This window comes from Rattus norvegicus, chromosome 19 (assembly GCF_021556685.1).
Source record: "Rattus norvegicus strain SHRSP/BbbUtx chromosome 19, alternate assembly SHRSP_T2T, whole genome shotgun sequence".
NCBI lineage: Eukaryota > Metazoa > Chordata > Mammalia > Rodentia > Muridae > Rattus > Rattus norvegicus.
Window position 1 is genome coordinate 318,884 of NC_141552.1, and position 23,634 is coordinate 342,517.

A 23,634-nucleotide genomic window follows, 5' to 3' on the forward strand; every position below is an offset into this window, starting at 1 on the left:
CTGTGTCCTGGTCTTTCTGTGCAATATCTGGCTCACAGGCGGCTGGGGCAAACCTTGAGTTCCTCTGTAGAAACAGAGTGAGGTTGAATGGGCGCTGAGCCGGCTGAGCAACACAGCTGAGGCTTCTCAATTCCAGCAACAAACACATTATTGGTTTCCCATCTCAACACCTCATTTCATGGTCTTGTCCCCACACCTAGCTTAACCACAGCAATTTTCATACATGCCAGCCTGCTATTTCATGTTGTTGCTGTAATACGCCTCCACATCATAGATTCTTAAAAACAAAAAAACAATAAACCTGACACTGAACAGGGTGATTCTTGTCAGCGTCCTGTGCATTTGGGGCCCAGGTAGGTTCGCAAATAACCAGGACACAGGAGATGCAGAGCAAAGGCAGATGCAACTGCATGCAGTTGCAAGTTTATTAATCCTTATGTAGACATGAATATGAATTACCTCACTTTTCCTTTTGGCAAGATATAATAAGATCGTTATTCCCATGATGCCAGGAACAACCGAAGCAAGACTAAGCAAAGCAATAAGACTAAGCAAAGGCTTCTTCTTACAATATCTGTATAGCAAATACCTCCCTTCCTAGAATCACAATATACTTGTCATAACCCAGAGAGCATGAGAGCCGTTTCCACAAAAATGGGACATAGTACAACAGAGTGTAAGGTAAAGTGAGAAAAAATATTTTCTTCTCAAGGGCAGCATTCCAGCCCCTGCTTGCAACTGTCACCAGTCTTTACTTGATCCTGTCTGGGAACTGTATCTCAATGACTCCACAATTTCTTTCTTTGTTCTTTTGTTTTAAAAGTAACACTTTCTATAACATAGCTAAATGTCCTCGAAGGGGTTTAATCATGCTAAAAGAAAGCAACATAATATATAATGTCCGCAACCTTTAATGACTGTTATCTATTTTCTTAGGGGTATGATTCAGATACCTTCCCAGATCTGGATTTACCTTTCGTCATTGTTATCTGTCTAGAAAATCAACAATATCGAATTGATATTTCAGTTTTCTGGCATAATGTTCTCGGGAATAAGAAGTAATGATTTTGGAATTTGCTCAGCGTCTATTGTTATGTCCTCATTGCATTGCTGACCTTTAATTTATGTATTGGCTCTCTCGTGCATTGTTAGTTTGAGGAAGGGGTTGTTACTCCTGTGGATCTTCTCAAAGAAAAAAAAAAAAGAAAGATCTTGGTTTCCCTGACTCTTTGTATTTTTCTCTTTGTTTCTAAAGGCTTGATTTGAACCCTGAGTTTATTTCCTTCCATCAACTCCTACCAGACTCTCTATGGGATGAGGCTTTGCCTCACCTTGGTACAGCAGCATGTAATAAATGAAGCTTCTGCTGATCCCTGCTGTGGTGTTGCACATCACAATCTCACTGAAAACCATGCATAGCCTCGTTTGAGGATCTCTTAAGGCAGCCCACTATTTCAGTGTTCCCTGCAAGGGGCCAAGGGATAGTTCTGCATGCACCTCGACAGGTTTCTCTATGGTCTTCTGGGTCATTTGATAAAAGTTTATAGTGAGTTCGAGGACGAACAGACACACACACACACACACACACACACACGCAAACACACACACACATACACACACAGAGACTTTACTGAAATGTTGCACATCCTTTGCACACCAAGAATAAAGTGAGCATTACTGAAAATACACCAATAATGGAATGTGGGGAAGCTGGGGCTTAGAGTTACTTAAAAGACCCGATGCAGAGTCTCCTGTTATTGGAGGAGAAACTTGATAGACAATGTGGTGCTTTATTTTCTTTCTCTTGGCTGGCAGCCAGGGCTTTGAGTGTGTTTGGCAAGTACTGTAGCACTGAATTAAATCCTAGGGCTGGAACCCTATTAATCGTTTACAACAGTTACAGGGCAGGCTGGATGAAGACACTCAGCCCACAGTGTGGACATCTCAAGTCAGTCACTGGACAATGGCTGACAGACTTGTCTGAAGACGGGAAATGTTTCTCTCTCTTGGAGGGGAAAGAAGGACCCTACAACTACACTGAACTCTAAGGACAGTCTATTTAGGTAAGGGATGACACCAACTATTTTGTCTCATGTCACACGTGTCAGTAGAAAATATCCAAGGTATTGGATGCCGCTGTTAGCATTAACAGAACAAAGCACATAGTGTTGGGAAGGATAATAAATTATGAGTATGATTAGAAAACCCCAAAATTCTTCCAGGTTCTAAAAGAGCCAAAAATACCACCAAATACAGCATTAATGGGATAGGTTGGTTAGATCTAGTCACTAGTTTCTATTGTGTTACCTATGACTCTTTTCCTGTCATGGTAGGCTTATAGTGACTAGAGGACCTAAGCTTGAGAGTAACCAATGCCTCTCCCTTGCTTCTCTAGCTGCTGAGCATTGAAAAGCCCTAATGAGGCAGCATCCATTTGCAGACATACTGGATTATTCTTCTGCACTTTATCTGTCTGAGTCACCTCCACTCTCAGTAAGTCAGTTTAATTCCATAAATTGGAAATGAGTCACACGAAAAAATACTTTCTCAATACAATCACAGATTTCCCATGGAAAAGGGGCAACATGAACTGTCCCACCTAAGTTCTGGGCTTACACAGACATGTGTTCACAGCTGCGGTCTGCATTCCAGTATGGATGCTCTTGAGGTCCTCCCTAAGCTGCATAGATTAAGATAATTATCTTGCTTTCTATCAAAAGAATTCATTATGCCAAGTTGGCCTGTAGAAGGAGGCTAGTCTCTTCTGTATTTTATCAAATGTGCATAATCTGTGGAATCATCATTGATAGTAAGTGAGAGATCTGTTTGGAATTGAAACTGGGTGATGCTGGAGGATGATCCTGAATGCACAATGAGCAGTGGAGGCACCAGAGCCCGGTATGGATGCCTAGCAGCCTACCACATTGAGCAGGCACCGCTCAACCACCTGTACATACACATCTCCTGAGATCTGTCTCCTTAATTGGAGGTGATCATGTCCACCTACTACAGCACATGCCCTGGAAGGACAAAAGCTACCTACAGGAGCTGTGGTGATGACTCCCAGGTTAGAGCATCTGCTGCTCTCTCAGAAGAACCACGTGGTCCCTAACAATCATCTACAACGGAGAATGTTATTCCCTCTTTTGGGTCATGGGGAAAATGCACCCAGGAGGGACCCAGACATAGAGTTGGAAAGAAAGATCCATTGACTTAAATGATAAAAATAAATATAATCAGCAACCATAAAAAACACAGCATATGAATGATCAAGTAAAACAGCACCTATAAAAACCTATTTCCCAAAATGACTTTGAAGGTCATTATCTCTGTGGTTTAATGCTGATGCTGTATTGTAAGAAAAACTGAGGCACATGGTTCTCGGTAAGGATTACTTCTGTATTCCTTTGTGAACGTTGTCATGTTTTTTCTGCAGCTGTACAGCAATGAGTGTATTTTACTCAATGTCTGGTGCACACAATCAATAAGGAATGTGTGTTGTGGACTGATATAGACTAGGAGGAGCAGAACACATGACAGCATGGATAGAGTATGGCAGTGATTGCATCATAAAGTGTGTGTCCATAAAAAAAAAAGTCACAGTATCCCCACAAAAGACCCTATCACCCTGTGTAGCCCTTGGTGGCTTTGAATTCACTATTTAGCCCATGTTCCCTCGAACATTCAAAGATCCAATTCTAGATGTCAGTTCTAAGGCTACAGGAGGGGAAAGGACTATTGAATAACGAAGGTGGTCTTAAGAGTCAAGAGTTCCAAATCAATTTTTATTCATAAGGAATACAATTAACAAAAAACAGTCTTAATGAACAACTAAAGTGTTATCAAAAATGAAAAAAAGTAACAGGAATATATAACTATGAAACAACAAAAATCAAACTTCAATGAAAATCATAACCAAAAATGTTTCTTAACGTTTTATGATGGACATTTAGAAGAACAATTGTACTGCTGTTTCTGTTGTAGGACACGAGATGTCAAGGAAGTCCCCTCAGTTGTCTCTCAAACGGTGTTGTGGATATGAGAAAGGGATGAAGACCTCAGTCAGACAGGCTGGCATACTGATAGATAAATTTAGGGTCTCTAACCATTGAAAAAATTAACTGAGATGAGGAACATTCACCCAAAAAAGGCTTTGGCACTTGACGATGGTCGTCAGCAGGGAACTCCTGAGAAAGAAACTCATTCTTCAGGTGGCCGTCTTCCTGGGATGTGTCCTATTCCATCTCTCCTGCATCTCTGAGACCTGGGAGAAGAAGGCAGCTATTAAGACGCTGATTTGGTGGGGACACGCTTGCCACCTGTCAAGTTGCTGCCTTCTCTCCCTTCAGCTGCATTAGGCAGAAAACATTGATCTTTTAACTGAAATCATTGCTAATATCTCTGCAGCCTGGGGAAAATCACCAGCAACCCTCACAGTAATGTGGGATAACAAGCTGCTAGTCAGACTTCTACCAGTGCAAACCAAGAACGGGGAAACAGGAAGAGAACTAATTGGGTTGCAGGAAGAAAGGAGAAGGGCACAGGATAGCCAGATCAAAGCCAATGACAAGGACTCATTTGCCATTTGCACTTGGTTCTTATCCCTGCAAGGTGCTTCCAACCATCACATGACCCCTGTATGACCTTTGTAACACGACCAAGAACTTGTTCAAAACTCTTCATAGCATCCAATCTATCACAGGGAGATGCAGTAATGTGATATGCTATTCCTCTGTCACCATTTCTGGACTGCAGTTTCAAAAAGAGCAGAAAAGTATACTTGCCAGTAATTCAGTTTCTGAAAAGTGGTTAACTTCCCAGAATACTGTGCATAGACAGAGCAATGAATAACTGTATCACAGGAGGTGGTTGACTGATTGGGTGTGAGAGATTAGAAAGATGATAGGGGAAAGCAAAGATGTATCAAATAGGCAAATGGTATCAGACATTGTTAATCTGACGCAGCTGCTTGTTCCTACCAAATTTTGCTGGGTCTGGAGGATGCTGGTCTTCTCCTGTTCGTCTTCATCATTCGGGTTCAACTCAAACAAGTACCGCTGTACCTCCTTGCTCTCCTGCTTCAATGTGACCAACTTCTTCTTCATGCATGCCTGGTCCATCAGGAGCCGGCTCTGCAGGTTGCTGGAAACACACTCTGCATAGTAAGATCCTGAAGCCTCTTTCTCCCATTCCAACTGCCAAATCCCACAGACTCCACCAGGACCCAGATACCCACAAAGACTTCACAGAATACATCTCCAAACACATACATGGCTGCTGCTGCTGCTGCTGCTGCTGCACAAACAGCAAACGGCCAATCCAGGGAAGAATGCATTGTTTCTGTGACCCAAGCACCAATAAGAGTCCATGTCTCTCCAAAAGAACAAGGGATCTACAAGTATCCATGAAAGCCCAATGCGTGGGGGCAACATCTATTAGTAGCAGGCAAAGAACCACAAAGGAGGACAGTAGAACCAAGGGAAGGTCATGCTAACCATGTGGTCCACACATTGAGCTTTGTTAAACCTGGTACGACCCCAGAGGCCCAGGTCCGCCTAATAACACTCTGATGCCTGAATCAGTGTAGTTCTATCCAGAGTTTTCTAAAGATGCATAGACACTGTGCTCATAAGTAACAGTCTCTTATGAAACTGAAACTGAGTCCAAAAGACCCACGGCACAGTGATATTTAAACAGCAGAAGTAATGGAACCAGAGCTGCAGAATCTCCAATCCAGAACAAAGAAAGGCAGAAATGGCCATTCCCCAAGTGATGGCCCTTCTGACCAGTACTTACCGATAGAAGTTAATCTCCTTCTTGAGCTCCTGAAATTTCTGACAATGTTCAGTGTTCTTTATCTCTAAGTTGTGCAGTAATGACATGACCTCTTTCTCCTTTATCTTCAATTTTTCATAAAATGGATTTGGCCTGAAGTAGGGGCTGGCCCCAGGAAGAGAGAACCCAATGAACATCGGCGTTTAGGATTATAGGAACTCGGCTGAGTCCTGTACTAACCCAGCTCTGGAAGGACACTTTCTGAATTCTACATAATGGGATCTTCTTCAGGTTCAGAAACTTGTAATTGTGCGCCCAGGACAACAGAAAGTAAACACCCAGAGAAAGGGATCCCTGTCTCACTTTTTTCAATCAGGAGGGCTGGATCTGCATTGATACCTGTTATGCCATCAGGAGCCTAGGCCACAGCTCTTATGCCCACACACACACACACACACACACACACACACACACACACACACACACACACAAATACACATACACAAACACACCAGAAACCTGTGATTTCATTTTTCCTGTTTTGACAACTGGAATGCTACAAGCTGAATAACTAATATTCTAGAGGCAGACAGTACACATAATTCTGGAGATGAGACCAGATATTGCCACAAACTTATAATCTGCCCAAGGCATACAAATGTACAGACAAATGTAACCACACAGGCAAAGATCTGTACTGTTGAAAGTGTGGCTTCCAAAATATAGCACTCACATCTCCATGAAACTGTTATACAGGTAAATCCTGAGGCCAAAAAACAGACCCCTAAATTCCAGGTGTGGAGGGATATACAAACATATAAAAGTTGTGCATATGCGTGTAGACATGTGCACACACAGACACACAAGCTGGGACACACCCACAAGAAAAGAAAACAGACTCAGAGAATGAGAAAGAGAGATAAATATGGAAACAGAGAGCACAGTGAGAATCAGTAGAAATGTATGCACCATTACTGTCTCCGAGTATAAGGCACACAGACAAGAAGGAACAGGCCTGAGTCTCGGGCCTTCTAGTTAAGCAATGATATAAACAATGTGGGACCTGTCACCTCAGGCTGCTCCCAGGAGATGCCAGCATTCAGTCACCTTCCTAGAAAGTACAAAGACTCTCCACAAACTCACAGCACCTAGAACCTGCCAAAGCTACCACCTGTCGAGGGCTTTCCAAGTATACACTGGGAACTCATGTTCCAGGGACTTGATCCCTGAATTCTTCACTCAGATCACAAGTTCCGATTTTCAACTGGAGGAACCAGAGAGTCCATTTCCAAACTCACTCCTCACTAAGGGTCAGGTTCTGAATCTCCTCTATATGGGAGACGAGGTTTAGGACAAGGTCTTTCGGGAGGCACAGCATTCTAGAGCCCACCACCTTAATAGGATAAGATGAGAGTGATACTGCACAGCGGTGAATGACACAAGAGCTTTTGGAGCAATGCATACCTCTTGTTCATGGATACATCTGTCACATAAAGGAGGCGATCATTCAGCTCATTTCTCTCCTTGGTAGTTAGCTCGAGCTCTCTAATCAGCCTCTCCTCTTCCTCGTTGCCCTGCACCTTGTTTAGGACAGTTTCAGGGGATGACGTCTGTCTGCAGGCCTCTGTAGGTAGAAGAACATAAGTGAACCTGCATGGGGAGAATGCATAGAGCATACAGAGACCACCCTGAGGCCCAAACAGGAGAACATGCCTGGAAGCCAGTGTCGCTGCAAGGAGTTTGGTCTATGCATAAGAGGCCTCCTAAGTAGATCTCAGTTCCCCCACTAAATATAGAGACTAAGAGATGTAAGCAGCCACGTGTTTCCTATGCCTGCCGACACAGGCTTACAAGTACCAGAGAGAATGGCTTCTCCAGGATTATTACCAGCTACGCAGGCTACAACCTGGTTTCAAGACCCACACCCTGTGGTTTCAGAAGTCAGATCATCAATTCAGCATCCACAAAGACTTGAGTGATCAGGGATACTCAGATATCCTTCACTGCTATTCTAGTCCAATAACTTTGGATTACAAAGTCATGCAGGGGGAGGACATGGTTGGCAGACTTATCAATTCCCCCTACCGAAATGACAAATGCCCCAGAAGTGCCAATAGGTTACAGGCTCTTTCTTGGTCTACCCACTCCAAATAGTTTGGCTACTGTAGAAAAATATCTGCCACACAGAACCTCTAATATATGAGGGGAAGGCTGGCCCTGCCAGCCAGAGGTAGTCAGAGGAGTTCTAAAAAGATAAGGTCATGGCCAGGAGCACCATTCTCTCCCTGTTGCGACTGTCAGAGAGCCACTCAATTTAAAGAAGCAATGAAAGTGAAGTACATTGATGCCCTGTTTAATTCAGAAAAGTTATACCCTCCATGACTCCTGATGGTGTTATTATACCAATTTAACATACCGAATGCACTGTAAAAGTAAAGGCTAGAAGTTCACAGAATGATAGCATAGGCATTATCATATCCTCCATTTGGGTATGGAGAAACTAATGATGTGAAAACCTCGACTTTCAGGAATTGTGATAATCATGGAATTCAATATCTTTGGAGATGTTCCAGTGGTTGTGGCCCACTGCTATAAAGGCCATCTATAGCTCCCACACACACCCCTGACAGGAAGCTCAACATACACTGCCCAGAACTTACTCCACATTCCACATGACCACGTCCTGTGTCCATCATTACTTTTAGGTTTCGTTTGCTTCACTCTAGACTCTTCTCCATCAAAATCAACTCTCCCAAAGCGCCCGCGAAGACGGGCAAACATGCCTGTGGATATATCCTTTGGACACTAAGAGAGAAAAATTAGGGAACTGGTTGTCACTACAACACTGGTGACATCACAGGGATTCCAAGAAGTCTCTAGGAGACAATAGAATGTCCAAGAAGGGACGGCTGATGTCACGGGGAACAGACTTTGCCTCCCTGCTTATGTTCTCCCTGTACTGAGCAAAAGCTGATGTGCCCTTTTCGGGAGACTTCCCTGTGGCATAGCCACTGAGCACCACATGCTTCCAAAGCCAAATTTGGCTCTAGGCTTGAGTGGAAAAACCTAAGTCATTGCTCTGTATCTAAATGAGTGCTTCCTCCTGAATCCCTGCACAGAAATGTTTCATCCTACCTCAAATTCTCCTCACACAGCAATATTACCCATTAAAAATTACTGAGAAATCACACCAGTTTACATAAGTAGCCAAAGAGGTCTCCTCATGTGCAGGTGCATGAAATCACACCCAGAAATAGCCTGCAGGGTAGGTTGCAATGTGGGTGTGTGTTATGGGTACAACCTGAAACTTTGTGCTTAACATTTGACAGTTGCCACCAGATTCCTTAGGAGAGAGAAATGCAATCATTATGGTCCTGGCAACAATGTGGAGATCTGTTGGCAGAGGAAACGGAAATATTGGATCCACCAGTGAATGCACCCTCAGGCTGAGTGTGGGGCTCTCCTCTTTGCACTTAAGTTACCAAAGCAGGATTGCTTACAGGCCTCTCTAAGCTCTAACACGCAATTCTATCTGAAAAACAAAATAGTCAGCAGATGTGAGGGGTGCAGCCAAAGGGGTAGGACAAGCCTAGAGACATGACTCAGTGGACAGAGTAAGAAACAAGCATCTTCCCTTCTGATTCATGGATCACCCCACAAAACACAAATCATCTATTGTCATAAAAAAAGAACAAGTTATTTTATTGAATGCACACACTAATGCTGATTGATCAGAGGCATAGCTCAGATTTTGGGGGCAGATCCATGACTTGAACTATCTTCCTGACAACTCATAAAGCAAAATAAATAAATAAATACATAAGAATGAAAGAAAGAAAGAAAGAAAGAAAGAAAGAAAGAAAGAAAGAAAGGAAGGAAGGAAGGAAGGAAAGAAAGAAAGAAGGAAAGAAAGAAAGAAAGGGAGAAAGAAAGAAAGAAAGAAAGACAGACAGACAGACAGAAAGAGGAACATAGAAAGAAAGGAAGGAAGGGAGAAATGAAGGAAGGAAGGAAGGAAGGAAGGAAGGAAGGAAGGAAGGACGGACGGAAGGGCAGAAGGACGGAAGGATGGAAGGAAGAAAAGAAAAAAAAACAAAAAGCACAAGCTTCTCATATGAAGTTACAGGAATAGTGGTCCAGTGGTCAGTTCTCCTTAGGACATTTTAGATATGACAATGCATAGTGACCCTTAATTTGATGGGTCCTATATAAAGCTTTGTGCAATATTGTCATTTTAACAAACCTCATCCAGAACATACATAACGACACAGGATATGATTGCCATGTCCTTGCTGTGTATCGAGTTAATTTTCTGTGTCCTTGATTGTCAGGCATATTACAGCAACGACCTGAAATGGCTGGTAGACTTGGGAGAAAGTGGATAAAGTTATAGCTGTGGGTTACACACCTCAATTGTGAATGGCTAAGAATGTCCTCACAGTCCTTGGAGGCCCCTCCTGTAAGACTATCCTTTGGAAAGTGGAAGCAGGTTTATCTGAGCTCAGAGTGAACCTGGCGAGCATGGAAGAGGACAACATGGGATAATTGAGACCCTGTCTAAAACCATCACTGAAACCCACCCTTCATTCAAAGCATCATCTACCAATTCTGGAATTTTGACGATTCTCTGCCGACCAGTCTTTCATTCTGGAGTGGTAGAAAAGAACTGGAAATGATCTTTCTATTCTAAGGACCTCGATCTGTCTTTCTTAGGTCCACGTTAAGAACAAATGAAATGGTTGTCACCATCTGAACAACTTACTATCACCTACTCAGCATTTCTAGCCTAATACTGTGCCTATGGCGATCTCAAGCTTCCCTGAGTGCTGCTGCCCCAGCAAGAAGAATGAGGTACTGAGGTCAAACCCCAGTGAACCTTTCAAGGGGTTAGAAGGAAGCCATCAGAGATACTCCACTTCTTTGTCCTTAGATTAAATCAAGATGATACAATGTGAATCTAGTGGGCTATTTAACCAGACATCTTTCTGGCAACACAACCTATCTGAGTTCATTGCTTGGTAGGATTCATGCCCCACCATCCTAGATGTTTCTTGATACATGGCTGCCAAGGGCCAGGTTTCCTGAGTTTTGTTCTTTATAGAATGGGGTGTAGTCAATCACTGTTGCCCTGTGTAAGAAATGACAAATATCTATAACAACTGACCACACTGTTCTTGTGTGTACAAGTACAGTAGTGGAAACCCAGCATAACTGAGGAGCGGGAAAGCAGCACTGTGTCCTGGTCTTTCTGTGCAATATCTGGCTCACAGGCGGCTGGGGCAAACCTTGAGTTCCTCTGTAGAAACAGAGTGAGGTTGAATGGGCGCTGAGCCGGCTGAGCAACACAGCTGAGGCTTCTCAATTCCAGCAACAAACACATTATTGGTTTCCCATCTCAACACCTCATTTCATGGTCTTGTCCCCACACCTAGCTTAACCACAGCAATTTTCATACATGCCAGCCTGCTATTTCATGTTGTTGCTGTAATACGCCTCCACATCATAGATTCTTAAAAACAAAAAAACAATAAACCTGACACTGAACAGGGTGATTCTTGTCAGCGTCCTGTGCATTTGGGGCCCAGGTAGGTTCGCAAATAACCAGGACACAGGAGATGCAGAGCAAAGGCAGATGCAACTGCATGCAGTTGCAAGTTTATTAATCCTTATGTAGACATGAATATGAATTACCTCACTTTTCCTTTTGGCAAGATATAATAAGATCGTTATTCCCATGATGCCAGGAACAACCGAAGCAAGACTAAGCAAAGCAATAAGACTAAGCAAAGGCTTCTTCTTACAATATCTGTATAGCAAATACCTCCCTTCCTAGAATCACAATATACTTGTCATAACCCAGAGAGCATGAGAGCCGTTTCCACAAAAATGGGACATAGTACAACAGAGTGTAAGGTAAAGTGAGAAAAAATATTTTCTTCTCAAGGGCAGCATTCCAGCCCCTGCTTGCAACTGTCACCAGTCTTTACTTGATCCTGTCTGGGAACTGTATCTCAATGACTCCACAATTTCTTTCTTTGTTCTTTTGTTTTAAAAGTAACACTTTCTATAACATAGCTAAATGTCCTCGAAGGGGTTTAATCATGCTAAAAGAAAGCAACATAATATATAATGTCCGCAACCTTTAATGACTGTTATCTATTTTCTTAGGGGTATGATTCAGATACCTTCCCAGATCTGGATTTACCTTTCGTCATTGTTATCTGTCTAGAAAATCAACAATATCGAATTGATATTTCAGTTTTCTGGCATAATGTTCTCGGGAATAAGAAGTAATGATTTTGGAATTTGCTCAGCGTCTATTGTTATGTCCTCATTGCATTGCTGACCTTTAATTTATGTATTGGCTCTCTCGTGCATTGTTAGTTTGAGGAAGGGGTTGTTACTCCTGTGGATCTTCTCAAAGAAAAAAAAAAAGAAAGATCTTGGTTTCCCTGACTCTTTGTATTTTTCTCTTTGTTTCTAAAGGCTTGATTTGAACCCTGAGTTTATTTCCTTCCATCAACTCCTACCAGACTCTCTATGGGATGAGGCTTTGCCTCACCTTGGTACAGCAGCATGTAATAAATGAAGCTTCTGCTGATCCCTGCTGTGGTGTTGCACATCACAATCTCACTGAAAACCATGCATAGCCTCGTTTGAGGATCTCTTAAGGCAGCCCACTATTTCAGTGTTCCCTGCAAGGGGCCAAGGGATAGTTCTGCATGCACCTCGACAGGTTTCTCTATGGTCTTCTGGGTCATTTGATAAAAGTTTATAGTGAGTTCGAGGACGAACAGACACACACACACACACACACACACACACGCAAACACACACACACATACACACACAGAGACTTTACTGAAATGTTGCACATCCTTTGCACACCAAGAATAAAGTGAGCATTACTGAAAATACACCAATAATGGAATGTGGGGAAGCTGGGGCTTAGAGTTACTTAAAAGACCCGATGCAGAGTCTCCTGTTATTGGAGGAGAAACTTGATAGACAATGTGGTGCTTTATTTTCTTTCTCTTGGCTGGCAGCCAGGGCTTTGAGTGTGTTTGGCAAGTACTGTAGCACTGAATTAAATCCTAGGGCTGGAACCCTATTAATCGTTTACAACAGTTACAGGGCAGGCTGGATGAAGACACTCAGCCCACAGTGTGGACATCTCAAGTCAGTCACTGGACAATGGCTGACAGACTTGTCTGAAGACGGGAAATGTTTCTCTCTCTTGGAGGGGAAAGAAGGACCCTACAACTACACTGAACTCTAAGGACAGTCTATTTAGGTAAGGGATGACACCAACTATTTTGTCTCATGTCACACGTGTCAGTAGAAAATATCCAAGGTATTGGATGCCGCTGTTAGCATTAACAGAACAAAGCACATAGTGTTGGGAAGGATAATAAATTATGAGTATGATTAGAAAACCCCAAAATTCTTCCAGGTTCTAAAAGAGCCAAAAATACCACCAAATACAGCATTAATGGGATAGGTTGGTTAGATCTAGTCACTAGTTTCTATTGTGTTACCTATGACTCTTTTCCTGTCATGGTAGGCTTATAGTGACTAGAGGACCTAAGCTTGAGAGTAACCAATGCCTCTCCCTTGCTTCTCTAGCTGCTGAGCATTGAAAAGCCCTAATGAGGCAGCATCCATTTGCAGACATACTGGATTATTCTTCTGCACTTTATCTGTCTGAGTCACCTCCACTCTCAGTAAGTCAGTTTAATTCCATAAATTGGAAATGAGTCACACGAAAAAATACTTTCTCAATACAATCACAGATTTCCCATGGAAAAGGGGCAACATGAACTGTCCCACCTAAGTTCTGGGCTTACACAGACATGTGTTCACAGCTGCGGTCTGCATTCCAGTATGGATGCTCTTGAGGTCCTCCCTAAGCTGCATAGATTAAGATAATTATCTTGCTTTCTATCAAAAGAATTCATTATGCCAAGTTGGCCTGTAGAAGGAGGCTAGTCTCTTCTGTATTTTATCAAATGTGCATAATCTGTGGAATCATCATTGATAGTAAGTGAGAGATCTGTTTGGAATTGAAACTGGGTGATGCTGGAGGATGATCCTGAATGCACAATGAGCAGTGGAGGCACCAGAGCCCGGTATGGATGCCTAGCAGCCTACCACATTGAGCAGGCACCGCTCAACCACCTGTACATACACATCTCCTGAGATCTGTCTCCTTAATTGGAGGTGATCATGTCCACCTACTACAGCACATGCCCTGGAAGGACAAAAGCTACCTACAGGAGCTGTGGTGATGACTCCCAGGTTAGAGCATCTGCTGCTCTCTCAGAAGAACCACGTGGTCCCTAACAATCATCTACAACGGAGAATGTTATTCCCTCTTTTGGGTCATGGGGAAAATGCACCCAGGAGGGACCCAGACATAGAGTTGGAAAGAAAGATCCATTGACTTAAATGATAAAAATAAATATAATCAGCAACCATAAAAAACACAGCATATGAATGATCAAGTAAAACAGCACCTATAAAAACCTATTTCCCAAAATGACTTTGAAGGTCATTATCTCTGTGGTTTAATGCTGATGCTGTATTGTAAGAAAAACTGAGGCACATGGTTCTCGGTAAGGATTACTTCTGTATTCCTTTGTGAACGTTGTCATGTTTTTTCTGCAGCTGTACAGCAATGAGTGTATTTTACTCAATGTCTGGTGCACACAATCAATAAGGAATGTGTGTTGTGGACTGATATAGACTAGGAGGAGCAGAACACATGACAGCATGGATAGAGTATGGCAGTGATTGCATCATAAAGTGTGTGTCCATAAAAAAAAAAGTCACAGTATCCCCACAAAAGACCCTATCACCCTGTGTAGCCCTTGGTGGCTTTGAATTCACTATTTAGCCCATGTTCCCTCGAACATTCAAAGATCCAATTCTAGATGTCAGTTCTAAGGCTACAGGAGGGGAAAGGACTATTGAATAACGAAGGTGGTCTTAAGAGTCAAGAGTTCCAAATCAATTTTTATTCATAAGGAATACAATTAACAAAAAACAGTCTTAATGAACAACTAAAGTGTTATCAAAAATGAAAAAAAGTAACAGGAATATATAACTATGAAACAACAAAAATCAAACTTCAATGAAAATCATAACCAAAAATGTTTCTTAACGTTTTATGATGGACATTTAGAAGAACAATTGTACTGCTGTTTCTGTTGTAGGACACGAGATGTCAAGGAAGTCCCCTCAGTTGTCTCTCAAACGGTGTTGTGGATATGAGAAAGGGATGAAGACCTCAGTCAGACAGGCTGGCATACTGATAGATAAATTTAGGGTCTCTAACCATTGAAAAAATTAACTGAGATGAGGAACATTCACCCAAAAAAGGCTTTGGCACTTGACGATGGTCGTCAGCAGGGAACTCCTGAGAAAGAAACTCATTCTTCAGGTGGCCGTCTTCCTGGGATGTGTCCTATTCCATCTCTCCTGCATCTCTGAGACCTGGGAGAAGAAGGCAGCTATTAAGACGCTGATTTGGTGGGGACACGCTTGCCACCTGTCAAGTTGCTGCCTTCTCTCCCTTCAGCTGCATTAGGCAGAAAACATTGATCTTTTAACTGAAATCATTGCTAATATCTCTGCAGCCTGGGGAAAATCACCAGCAACCCTCACAGTAATGTGGGATAACAAGCTGCTAGTCAGACTTCTACCAGTGCAAACCAAGAACGGGGAAACAGGAAGAGAACTAATTGGGTTGCAGGAAGAAAGGAGAAGGGCACAGGATAGCCAGATCAAAGCCAATGACAAGGACTCATTTGCCATTTGCACTTGGTTCTTATCCCTGCAAGGTGCTTCCAACCATCACATGACCCCTGTATGACCTTTGTAACACGACCAAGAACTTGTTCAAAACTCTTCATAGCATCCAATCTATCACAGGGAGATGCAGTAATGTGATATGCTATTCCTCTGTCACCATTTCTGGACTGCAGTTTCAAAAAGAGCAGAAAAGTATACTTGCCAGTAATTCAGTTTCTGAAAAGTGGTTAACTTCCCAGAATACTGTGCATAGACAGAGCAATGAATAACTGTATCACAGGAGGTGGTTGACTGATTGGGTGTGAGAGATTAGAAAGATGATAGGGGAAAGCAAAGATGTATCAAATAGGCAAATGGTATCAGACATTGTTAATCTGACGCAGCTGCTTGTTCCTACCAAATTTTGCTGGGTCTGGAGGATGCTGGTCTTCTCCTGTTCGTCTTCATCATTCGGGTTCAACTCAAACAAGTACCGCTGTACCTCCTTGCTCTCCTGCTTCAATGTGACCAACTTCTTCTTCATGCATGCCTGGTCCATCAGGAGCCGGCTCTGCAGGTTGCTGGAAACACACTCTGCATAGTAAGATCCTGAAGCCTCTTTCTCCCATTCCAACTGCCAAATCCCACAGACTCCACCAGGACCCAGATACCCACAAAGACTTCACAGAATACATCTCCAAACACATACATGGCTGCTGCTGCTGCTGCTGCTGCTGCTGCACAAACAGCAAACGGCCAATCCAGGGAAGAATGCATTGTTTCTGTGACCCAAGCACCAATAAGAGTCCATGTCTCTCCAAAAGAACAAGGGATCTACAAGTATCCATGAAAGCCCAATGCGTGGGGGCAACATCTATTAGTAGCAGGCAAAGAACCACAAAGGAGGACAGTAGAACCAAGGGAAGGTCATGCTAACCATGTGGTCCACACATTGAGCTTTGTTAAACCTGGTACGACCCCAGAGGCCCAGGTCCGCCTAATAACACTCTGATGCCTGAATCAGTGTAGTTCTATCCAGAGTTTTCTAAAGATGCATAGACACTGTGCTCATAAGTAACAGTCTCTTATGAAACTGAAACTGAGTCCAAAAGACCCACGGCACAGTGATATTTAAACAGCAGAAGTAATGGAACCAGAGCTGCAGAATCTCCAATCCAGAACAAAGAAAGGCAGAAATGGCCATTCCCCAAGTGATGGCCCTTCTGACCAGTACTTACCGATAGAAGTTAATCTCCTTCTTGAGCTCCTGAAATTTCTGACAATGTTCAGTGTTCTTTATCTCTAAGTTGTGCAGTAATGACATGACCTCTTTCTCCTTTATCTTCAATTTTTCATAAAATGGATTTGGCCTGAAGTAGGGGCTGGCCCCAGGAAGAGAGAACCCAATGAACATCGGCGTTTAGGATTATAGGAACTCGGCTGAGTCCTGTACTAACCCAGCTCTGGAAGGACACTTTCTGAATTCTACATAATGGGATCTTCTTCAGGTTCAGAAACTTGTAATTGTGCGCCCAGGACAACAGAAAGTAAACACCCAGAGAAAGGGATCCCTGTCTCACTTTTTTCAATCAGGAGGGCTGGATCTGCATTGATACCTGTTATGCCATCAGGAGCCTAGGCCACAGCTCTTATGCCCACACACACACACACACACACACACACACACACACACACACACACACAAATACACATACACAAACACACCAGAAACCTGTGATTTCATTTTTCCTGTTTTGACAACTGGAATGCTACAAGCTGAATAACTAATATTCTAGAGGCAGACAGTACACATAATTCTGGAGATGAGACCAGATATTGCCACAAACTTATAATCTGCCCAAGGCATACAAATGTACAGACAAATGTAACCACACAGGCAAAGATCTGTACTGTTGAAAGTGTGGCTTCCAAAATATAGCACTCACATCTCCATGAAACTGTTATACAGGTAAATCCTGAGGCCAAAAAACAGACCCCTAAATTCCAGGTGTGGAGGGATATACAAACATATAAAAGTTGTGCATATGCGTGTAGACATGTGCACACACAGACACACAAGCTGGGACACACCCACAAGAAAAGAAAACAGACTCAGAGAATGAGAAAGAGAGATAAATATGGAAACAGAGAGCACAGTGAGAATCAGTAGAAATGTATGCACCATTACTGTCTCCGAGTATAAGGCACACAGACAAGAAGGAACAGGCCTGAGTCTCGGGCCTTCTAGTTAAGCAATGATATAAACAATGTGGGACCTGTCACCTCAGGCTGCTCCCAGGAGATGCCAGCATTCAGTCACCTTCCTAGAAAGTACAAAGACTCTCCACAAACTCACAGCACCTAGAACCTGCCAAAGCTACCACCTGTCGAGGGCTTTCCAAGTATACACTGGGAACTCATGTTCCAGGGACTTGATCCCTGAATTCTTCACTCAGATCACAAGTTCCGATTTTCAACTGGAGGAACCAGAGAGTCCATTTCCAAACTCACTCCTCACTAAGGGTCAGGTTCTGAATCTCCTCTATATGGGAGACGAGGTTTAGGACAAGGTCTTTCGGGAGGCACAGCATTCTAGAGCCCACCACCTTAATAGGATAAGATGAGAGTGATACTGCACAGCGGTGAATGACACAAGAGCTTTTGGAGCAATGCATACCTCTTGTTCATGGATACATCTGTCACATAAAGGAGGCGATCATTCAGCTCATTTCTCTCCTTGGTAGTTAGCTCGAGCTCTCTAATCAGCCTCTCCTCTTCCTCGTTGCCCTGCACCTTGTTTAGGACAGTTTCAGGGGATGACGTCTGTCTGCAGGCCTCTGTAGGTAGAAGAACATAAGTGAACCTGCATGGGGAGAATGCATAGAGCATACAGAGACCACCCTGAGGCCCAAACAGGAGAACATGCCTGGAAGCCAGTGTCGCTGCAAGGAGTTTGGTCTATGCATAAGAGGCCTCCTAAGTAGATCTCAGTTCCCCCACTAAATATAGAGACTAAGAGATGTAAGCAGCCACGTGTTTCCTATGCCTGCCGACACAGGCTTACAAGTACCAGAGAGAATGGCTTCTCCAGGATTATTACCAGCTACGCAGGCTACAACCTGGTTTCAAGACCCACACCCTGTGGTTTCAGAAGTCAGATCATCAATTCAGCATCCACAAAGACTTGAGTGATCAGGGATACTCAGATATCCTTCACTGCTATTCTAGTCCAATAACTTTGGATTACAAAGTCATGCAGGGGGAGGACATGGTTGGCAGACTTATCAATTCCCCCTACCGAAATGACAAATGCCCCAGAAGTGCCAATAGGTTACAGGCTCTTTCTTGGTCTACCCACTCCAAATAGTTTGGCTACTGTAGAAAAATATCTGCCACACAGAACCTCTAATATATGAGGGGAAGGCTGGCCCTGCCAGCCAGAGGTAGTCAGAGGAGTTCTAAAAAGATAAGGTCATGGCCAGGAGCACCATTCTCTCCCTGTTGCGACTGTCAGAGAGCCACTCAATTTAAAGAAGCAATGAAAGTGAAGTACATTGATGCCCTGTTTAATTCAGAAAAGTTATACCCTCCATGACTCCTGATGGTGTTATTATACCAATTTAACATACCGAATGCACTGTAAAAGTAAAGGCTAGAAGTTCACAGAATGATAGCATAGGCATTATCATATCCTCCATTTGGGTATGGAGAAACTAATGATGTGAAAACCTCGACTTTCAGGAATTGTGATAATCATGGAATTCAATATCTTTGGAGATGTTCCAGTGGTTGTGGCCCACTGCTATAAAGGCCATCTATAGCTCCCACACACACCCCTGACAGGAAGCTCAACATACACTGCCCAGAACTTACTCCACATTCCACATGACCACGTCCTGTGTCCATCATTACTTTTAGGTTTCGTTTGCTTCACTCTAGACTCTTCTCCATCAAAATCAACTCTCCCAAAGCGCCCGCGAAGACGGGCAAACATGCCTGTGGATATATCCTTTGGACACTAAGAGAGAAAAATTAGGGAACTGGTTGTCACTACAACACTGGTGACATCACAGGGATTCCAAGAAGTCTCTAGGAGACAATAGAATGTCCAAGAAGGGACGGCTGATGTCACGGGGAACAGACTTTGCCTCCCTGCTTATGTTCTCCCTGTACTGAGCAAAAGCTGATGTGCCCTTTTCGGGAGACTTCCCTGTGGCATAGCCACTGAGCACCACATGCTTCCAAAGCCAAATTTGGCTCTAGGCTTGAGTGGAAAAACCTAAGTCATTGCTCTGTATCTAAATGAGTGCTTCCTCCTGAATCCCTGCACAGAAATGTTTCATCCTACCTCAAATTCTCCTCACACAGCAATATTACCCATTAAAAATTACTGAGAAATCACACCAGTTTACATAAGTAGCCAAAGAGGTCTCCTCATGTGCAGGTGCATGAAATCACACCCAGAAATAGCCTGCAGGGTAGGTTGCAATGTGGGTGTGTGTTATGGGTACAACCTGAAACTTTGTGCTTAACATTTGACAGTTGCCACCAGATTCCTTAGGAGAGAGAAATGCAATCATTATGGTCCTGGCAACAATGTGGAGATCTGTTGGCAGAGGAAACGGAAATATTGGATCCACCAGTGAATGCACCCTCAGGCTGAGTGTGGGGCTCTCCTCTTTGCACTTAAGTTACCAAAGCAGGATTGCTTACAGGCCTCTCTAAGCTCTAACACGCAATTCTATCTGAAAAACAAAATAGTCAGCAGATGTGAGGGGTGCAGCCAAAGGGGTAGGACAAGCCTAGAGACATGACTCAGTGGACAGAGTAAGAAACAAGCATCTTCCCTTCTGATTCATGGATCACCCCACAAAACACAAATCATCTATTGTCATAAAAAAAGAACAAGTTATTTTATTGAATGCACACACTAATGCTGATTGATCAGAGGCATAGCTCAGATTTTGGGGGCAGATCCATGACTTGAACTATCTTCCTGACAACTCATAAAGCAAAATAAATAAATAAATACATAAGAATGAAAGAAAGAAAGAAAGAAAGAAAGAAAGAAAGAAAGAAAGGAAGGAAGGAAGGAAGAAAGGAAAGAAAGAAAGAAGGAAAGAAAGAAAGAAAGGGAGAAAGAAAGAAAGAAAGAAAGACAGACAGACAGACAGACAGAAAGAGGAACATAGAAAGAAAGGAAGGAAGGGAGAAATGAAGGAAGGAAGGAAGGAAGGAAGGAAGGAAGGAAGGAAGGAAGGAAGGACGGACGGAAGGGCAGAAGGACGGAAGGATGGAAGGAAGAAAAGAAAAAAAAACAAAAAGCACAAGCTTCTCATATGAAGTTACAGGAATAGTGGTCCAGTGGTCAGTTCTCCTTAGGACATTTTAGATATGACAATGCATAGTGACCCTTAATTTGATGGGTCCTATATAAAGCTTTGTGCAATATTGTCATTTTAACAAACCTCATCCAGAACATACATAACGACACAGGATATGATTGCCATGTCCTTGCTGTGTATCGAGTTAATTTTCTGTGTCCTTGATTGTCAGGCATATTACAGCAACGACCTGAAATGGCTGGTAGACTTGGGAGAAAGTGGATAAAGTTATAGCTGTGGGTTACACACCTCAATTGTGAATGGCTAAGAATGTCCTCACAGTCCTTGGAGGCCCCTCCTGTAAGACTATCCTTTGGAAAGTGGAAGCAGGTTTATCTGAGCTCAGAGTGAACCTGGCGAGCATGGAAGAGGACAACATGGGATAATTGAGACCCTGTCTAAAACCATCACTGAAACCCACCCTTCATTCAAAGCATCATCTACCAATTCTGGAATTTTGACGATTCTCTGCCGACCAGTCTTTCATTCTGGAGTGGTAGAAAAGAACTGGAAATGATCTTTCTATTCTAAGGACCTCGATCTGTCTTTCTTAGGTCCACGTTAAGAACAAATGAAATGGTTGTCACCATCTGAACAACTTACTATCACCTACTCAGCATTTCTAGCCTAATACTGTGCCTATGGCGATCTCAAGCTTCCCTGAGTGCTGCTGCCCCAGCAAGAAGAATGAGGTACTGAGGTCAAACCCCAGTGAACCTTTCAAGGGGTTAGAAGGAAGCCATCAGAGATACTCCACTTCTTTGTCCTTAGATTAAATCAAGATGATACAATGTGAATCTAGTGGGCTATTTAACCAGACATCTTTCTGGCAACACAACCTATCTGAGTTCATTGCTTGGTAGGATTCATGCCCCACCATCCTAGATGTTTCTTGATACATGGCTGCCAAGGGCCAGGTTTCCTGAGTTTTGTTCTTTATAGAATGGGGTGTAGTCAATCACTGTTGCCCTGTGTAAGAAATGACAAATATCTATAACAACTGACCACACTGTTCTTGTGTGTACAAGTACAGTAGTGGAAACCCAGCATAACTGAGGAGCGGGAAAGCAGCACTGTGTCCTGGTCTTTCTGTGCAATATCTGGCTCACAGGCGGCTGGGGCAAACCTTGAGTTCCTCTGTAGAAACAGAGTGAGGTTGAATGGGCGCTGAGCCGGCTGAGCAACACAGCTGAGGCTTCTCAATTCCAGCAACAAACACATTATTGGTTTCCCATCTCAACACCTCATTTCATGGTCTTGTCCCCACACCTAGCTTAACCACAGCAATTTTCATACATGCCAGCCTGCTATTTCATGTTGTTGCTGTAATACGCCTCCACATCATAGATTCTTAAAAACAAAAAAACAATAAACCTGACACTGAACAGGGTGATTCTTGTCAGCGTCCTGTGCATTTGGGGCCCAGGTAGGTTCGCAAATAACCAGGACACAGGAGATGCAGAGCAAAGGCAGATGCAACTGCATGCAGTTGCAAGTTTATTAATCCTTATGTAGACATGAATATGAATTACCTCACTTTTCCTTTTGGCAAGATATAATAAGATCGTTATTCCCATGATGCCAGGAACAACCGAAGCAAGACTAAGCAAAGCAATAAGACTAAGCAAAGGCTTCTTCTTACAATATCTGTATAGCAAATACCTCCCTTCCTAGAATCACAATATACTTGTCATAACCCAGAGAGCATGAGAGCCGTTTCCACAAAAATGGGACATAGTACAACAGAGTGTAAGGTAAAGTGAGAAAAAATATTTTCTTCTCAAGGGCAGCATTCCAGCCCCTGCTTGCAACTGTCACCAGTCTTTACTTGATCCTGTCTGGGAACTGTATCTCAATGACTCCACAATTTCTTTCTTTGTTCTTTTGTTTTAAAAGTAACACTTTCTATAACATAGCTAAATGTCCTCGAAGGGGTTTAATCATGCTAAAAGAAAGCAACATAATATATAATGTCCGCAACCTTTAATGACTGTTATCTATTTTCTTAGGGGTATGATTCAGATACCTTCCCAGATCTGGATTTACCTTTCGTCATTGTTATCTGTCTAGAAAATCAACAATATCGAATTGATATTTCAGTTTTCTGGCATAATGTTCTCGGGAATAAGAAGTAATGATTTTGGAATTTGCTCAGCGTCTATTGTTATGTCCTCATTGCATTGCTGACCTTTAATTTATGTATTGGCTCTCTCGTGCATTGTTAGTTTGAGGAAGGGGTTGTTACTCCTGTGGATCTTCTCAAAGAAAAAAAAAAAAGAAAGATCTTGGTTTCCCTGACTCTTTGTATTTTTCTCTTTGTTTCTAAAGGCTTGATTTGAACCCTGAGTTTATTTCCTTCCATCAACTCCTACCAGACTCTCTATGGGATGAGGCTTTGCCTCACCTTGGTACAGCAGCATGTAATAAATGAAGCTTCTGCTGATCCCTGCTGTGGTGTTGCACATCACAATCTCACTGAAAACCATGCATAGCCTCGTTTGAGGATCTCTTAAGGCAGCCCACTATTTCAGTGTTCCCTGCAAGGGGCCAAGGGATAGTTCTGCATGCACCTCGACAGGTTTCTCTATGGTCTTCTGGGTCATTTGATAAAAGTTTATAGTGAGTTCGAGGACGAACAGACACACACACACACACACACACACACGCAAACACACACACACAT

General features: G+C 43.0%; 2 protein-coding genes across 6 annotated transcripts; both read right to left on the bottom strand.

The window, feature by feature from the left end:
* Nucleotides 1-3,758: 3,758 nt before the first annotated feature.
* On the bottom strand, nt 3,759-8,649 carry LOC147998762 (disks large homolog 5-like). 3 transcript variants are annotated; one of them, XM_087595423.1, is made up of 5 exons: nt 8,436-8,649; nt 7,240-7,399; nt 5,797-5,940; nt 4,980-5,142; nt 3,759-4,264 (listed from the first exon to the last, which is right to left on the bottom strand). In XM_087595423.1, exons 1-5 carry the CDS (start codon nt 8,554-8,556, stop codon nt 4,208-4,210), a joined length of 645 nt encoding a protein of 214 aa, XP_087451549.1. In that variant the 5' UTR covers nt 8,557-8,649; the 3' UTR covers nt 3,759-4,207. The 3 variants fall into 3 exon arrangements, with proteins under 3 accessions (XP_087451549.1, XP_087451550.1, XP_087451548.1); XM_087595424.1 differs by lacking the exon at nt 8,436-8,649 and adding an exon at nt 7,489-7,595; XM_087595422.1 differs by lacking the exon at nt 3,759-4,264 and having other exon boundaries at nt 4,827-5,142.
* A 6,115-nt stretch (nt 8,650-14,764) lies between these two features.
* LOC147998763 (disks large homolog 5-like) lies at nt 14,765-19,654 on the bottom strand. Of its 3 annotated transcripts, none has more exons than XM_087595414.1 (5): nt 19,441-19,654; nt 18,245-18,404; nt 16,806-16,949; nt 15,986-16,148; nt 14,765-15,270 (listed from the first exon to the last, which is right to left on the bottom strand). In XM_087595414.1, exons 1-5 carry the CDS (start codon nt 19,559-19,561, stop codon nt 15,214-15,216), a joined length of 645 nt encoding a protein of 214 aa, XP_087451540.1. In that variant the 5' UTR covers nt 19,562-19,654; the 3' UTR covers nt 14,765-15,213. The 3 variants fall into 3 exon arrangements, with proteins under 3 accessions (XP_087451540.1, XP_087451541.1, XP_087451539.1); XM_087595415.1 differs by lacking the exon at nt 19,441-19,654 and adding an exon at nt 18,494-18,600; XM_087595413.1 differs by lacking the exon at nt 14,765-15,270 and having other exon boundaries at nt 15,833-16,148.
* Between the last annotated feature and the right edge of the window lie 3,980 nt (nt 19,655-23,634).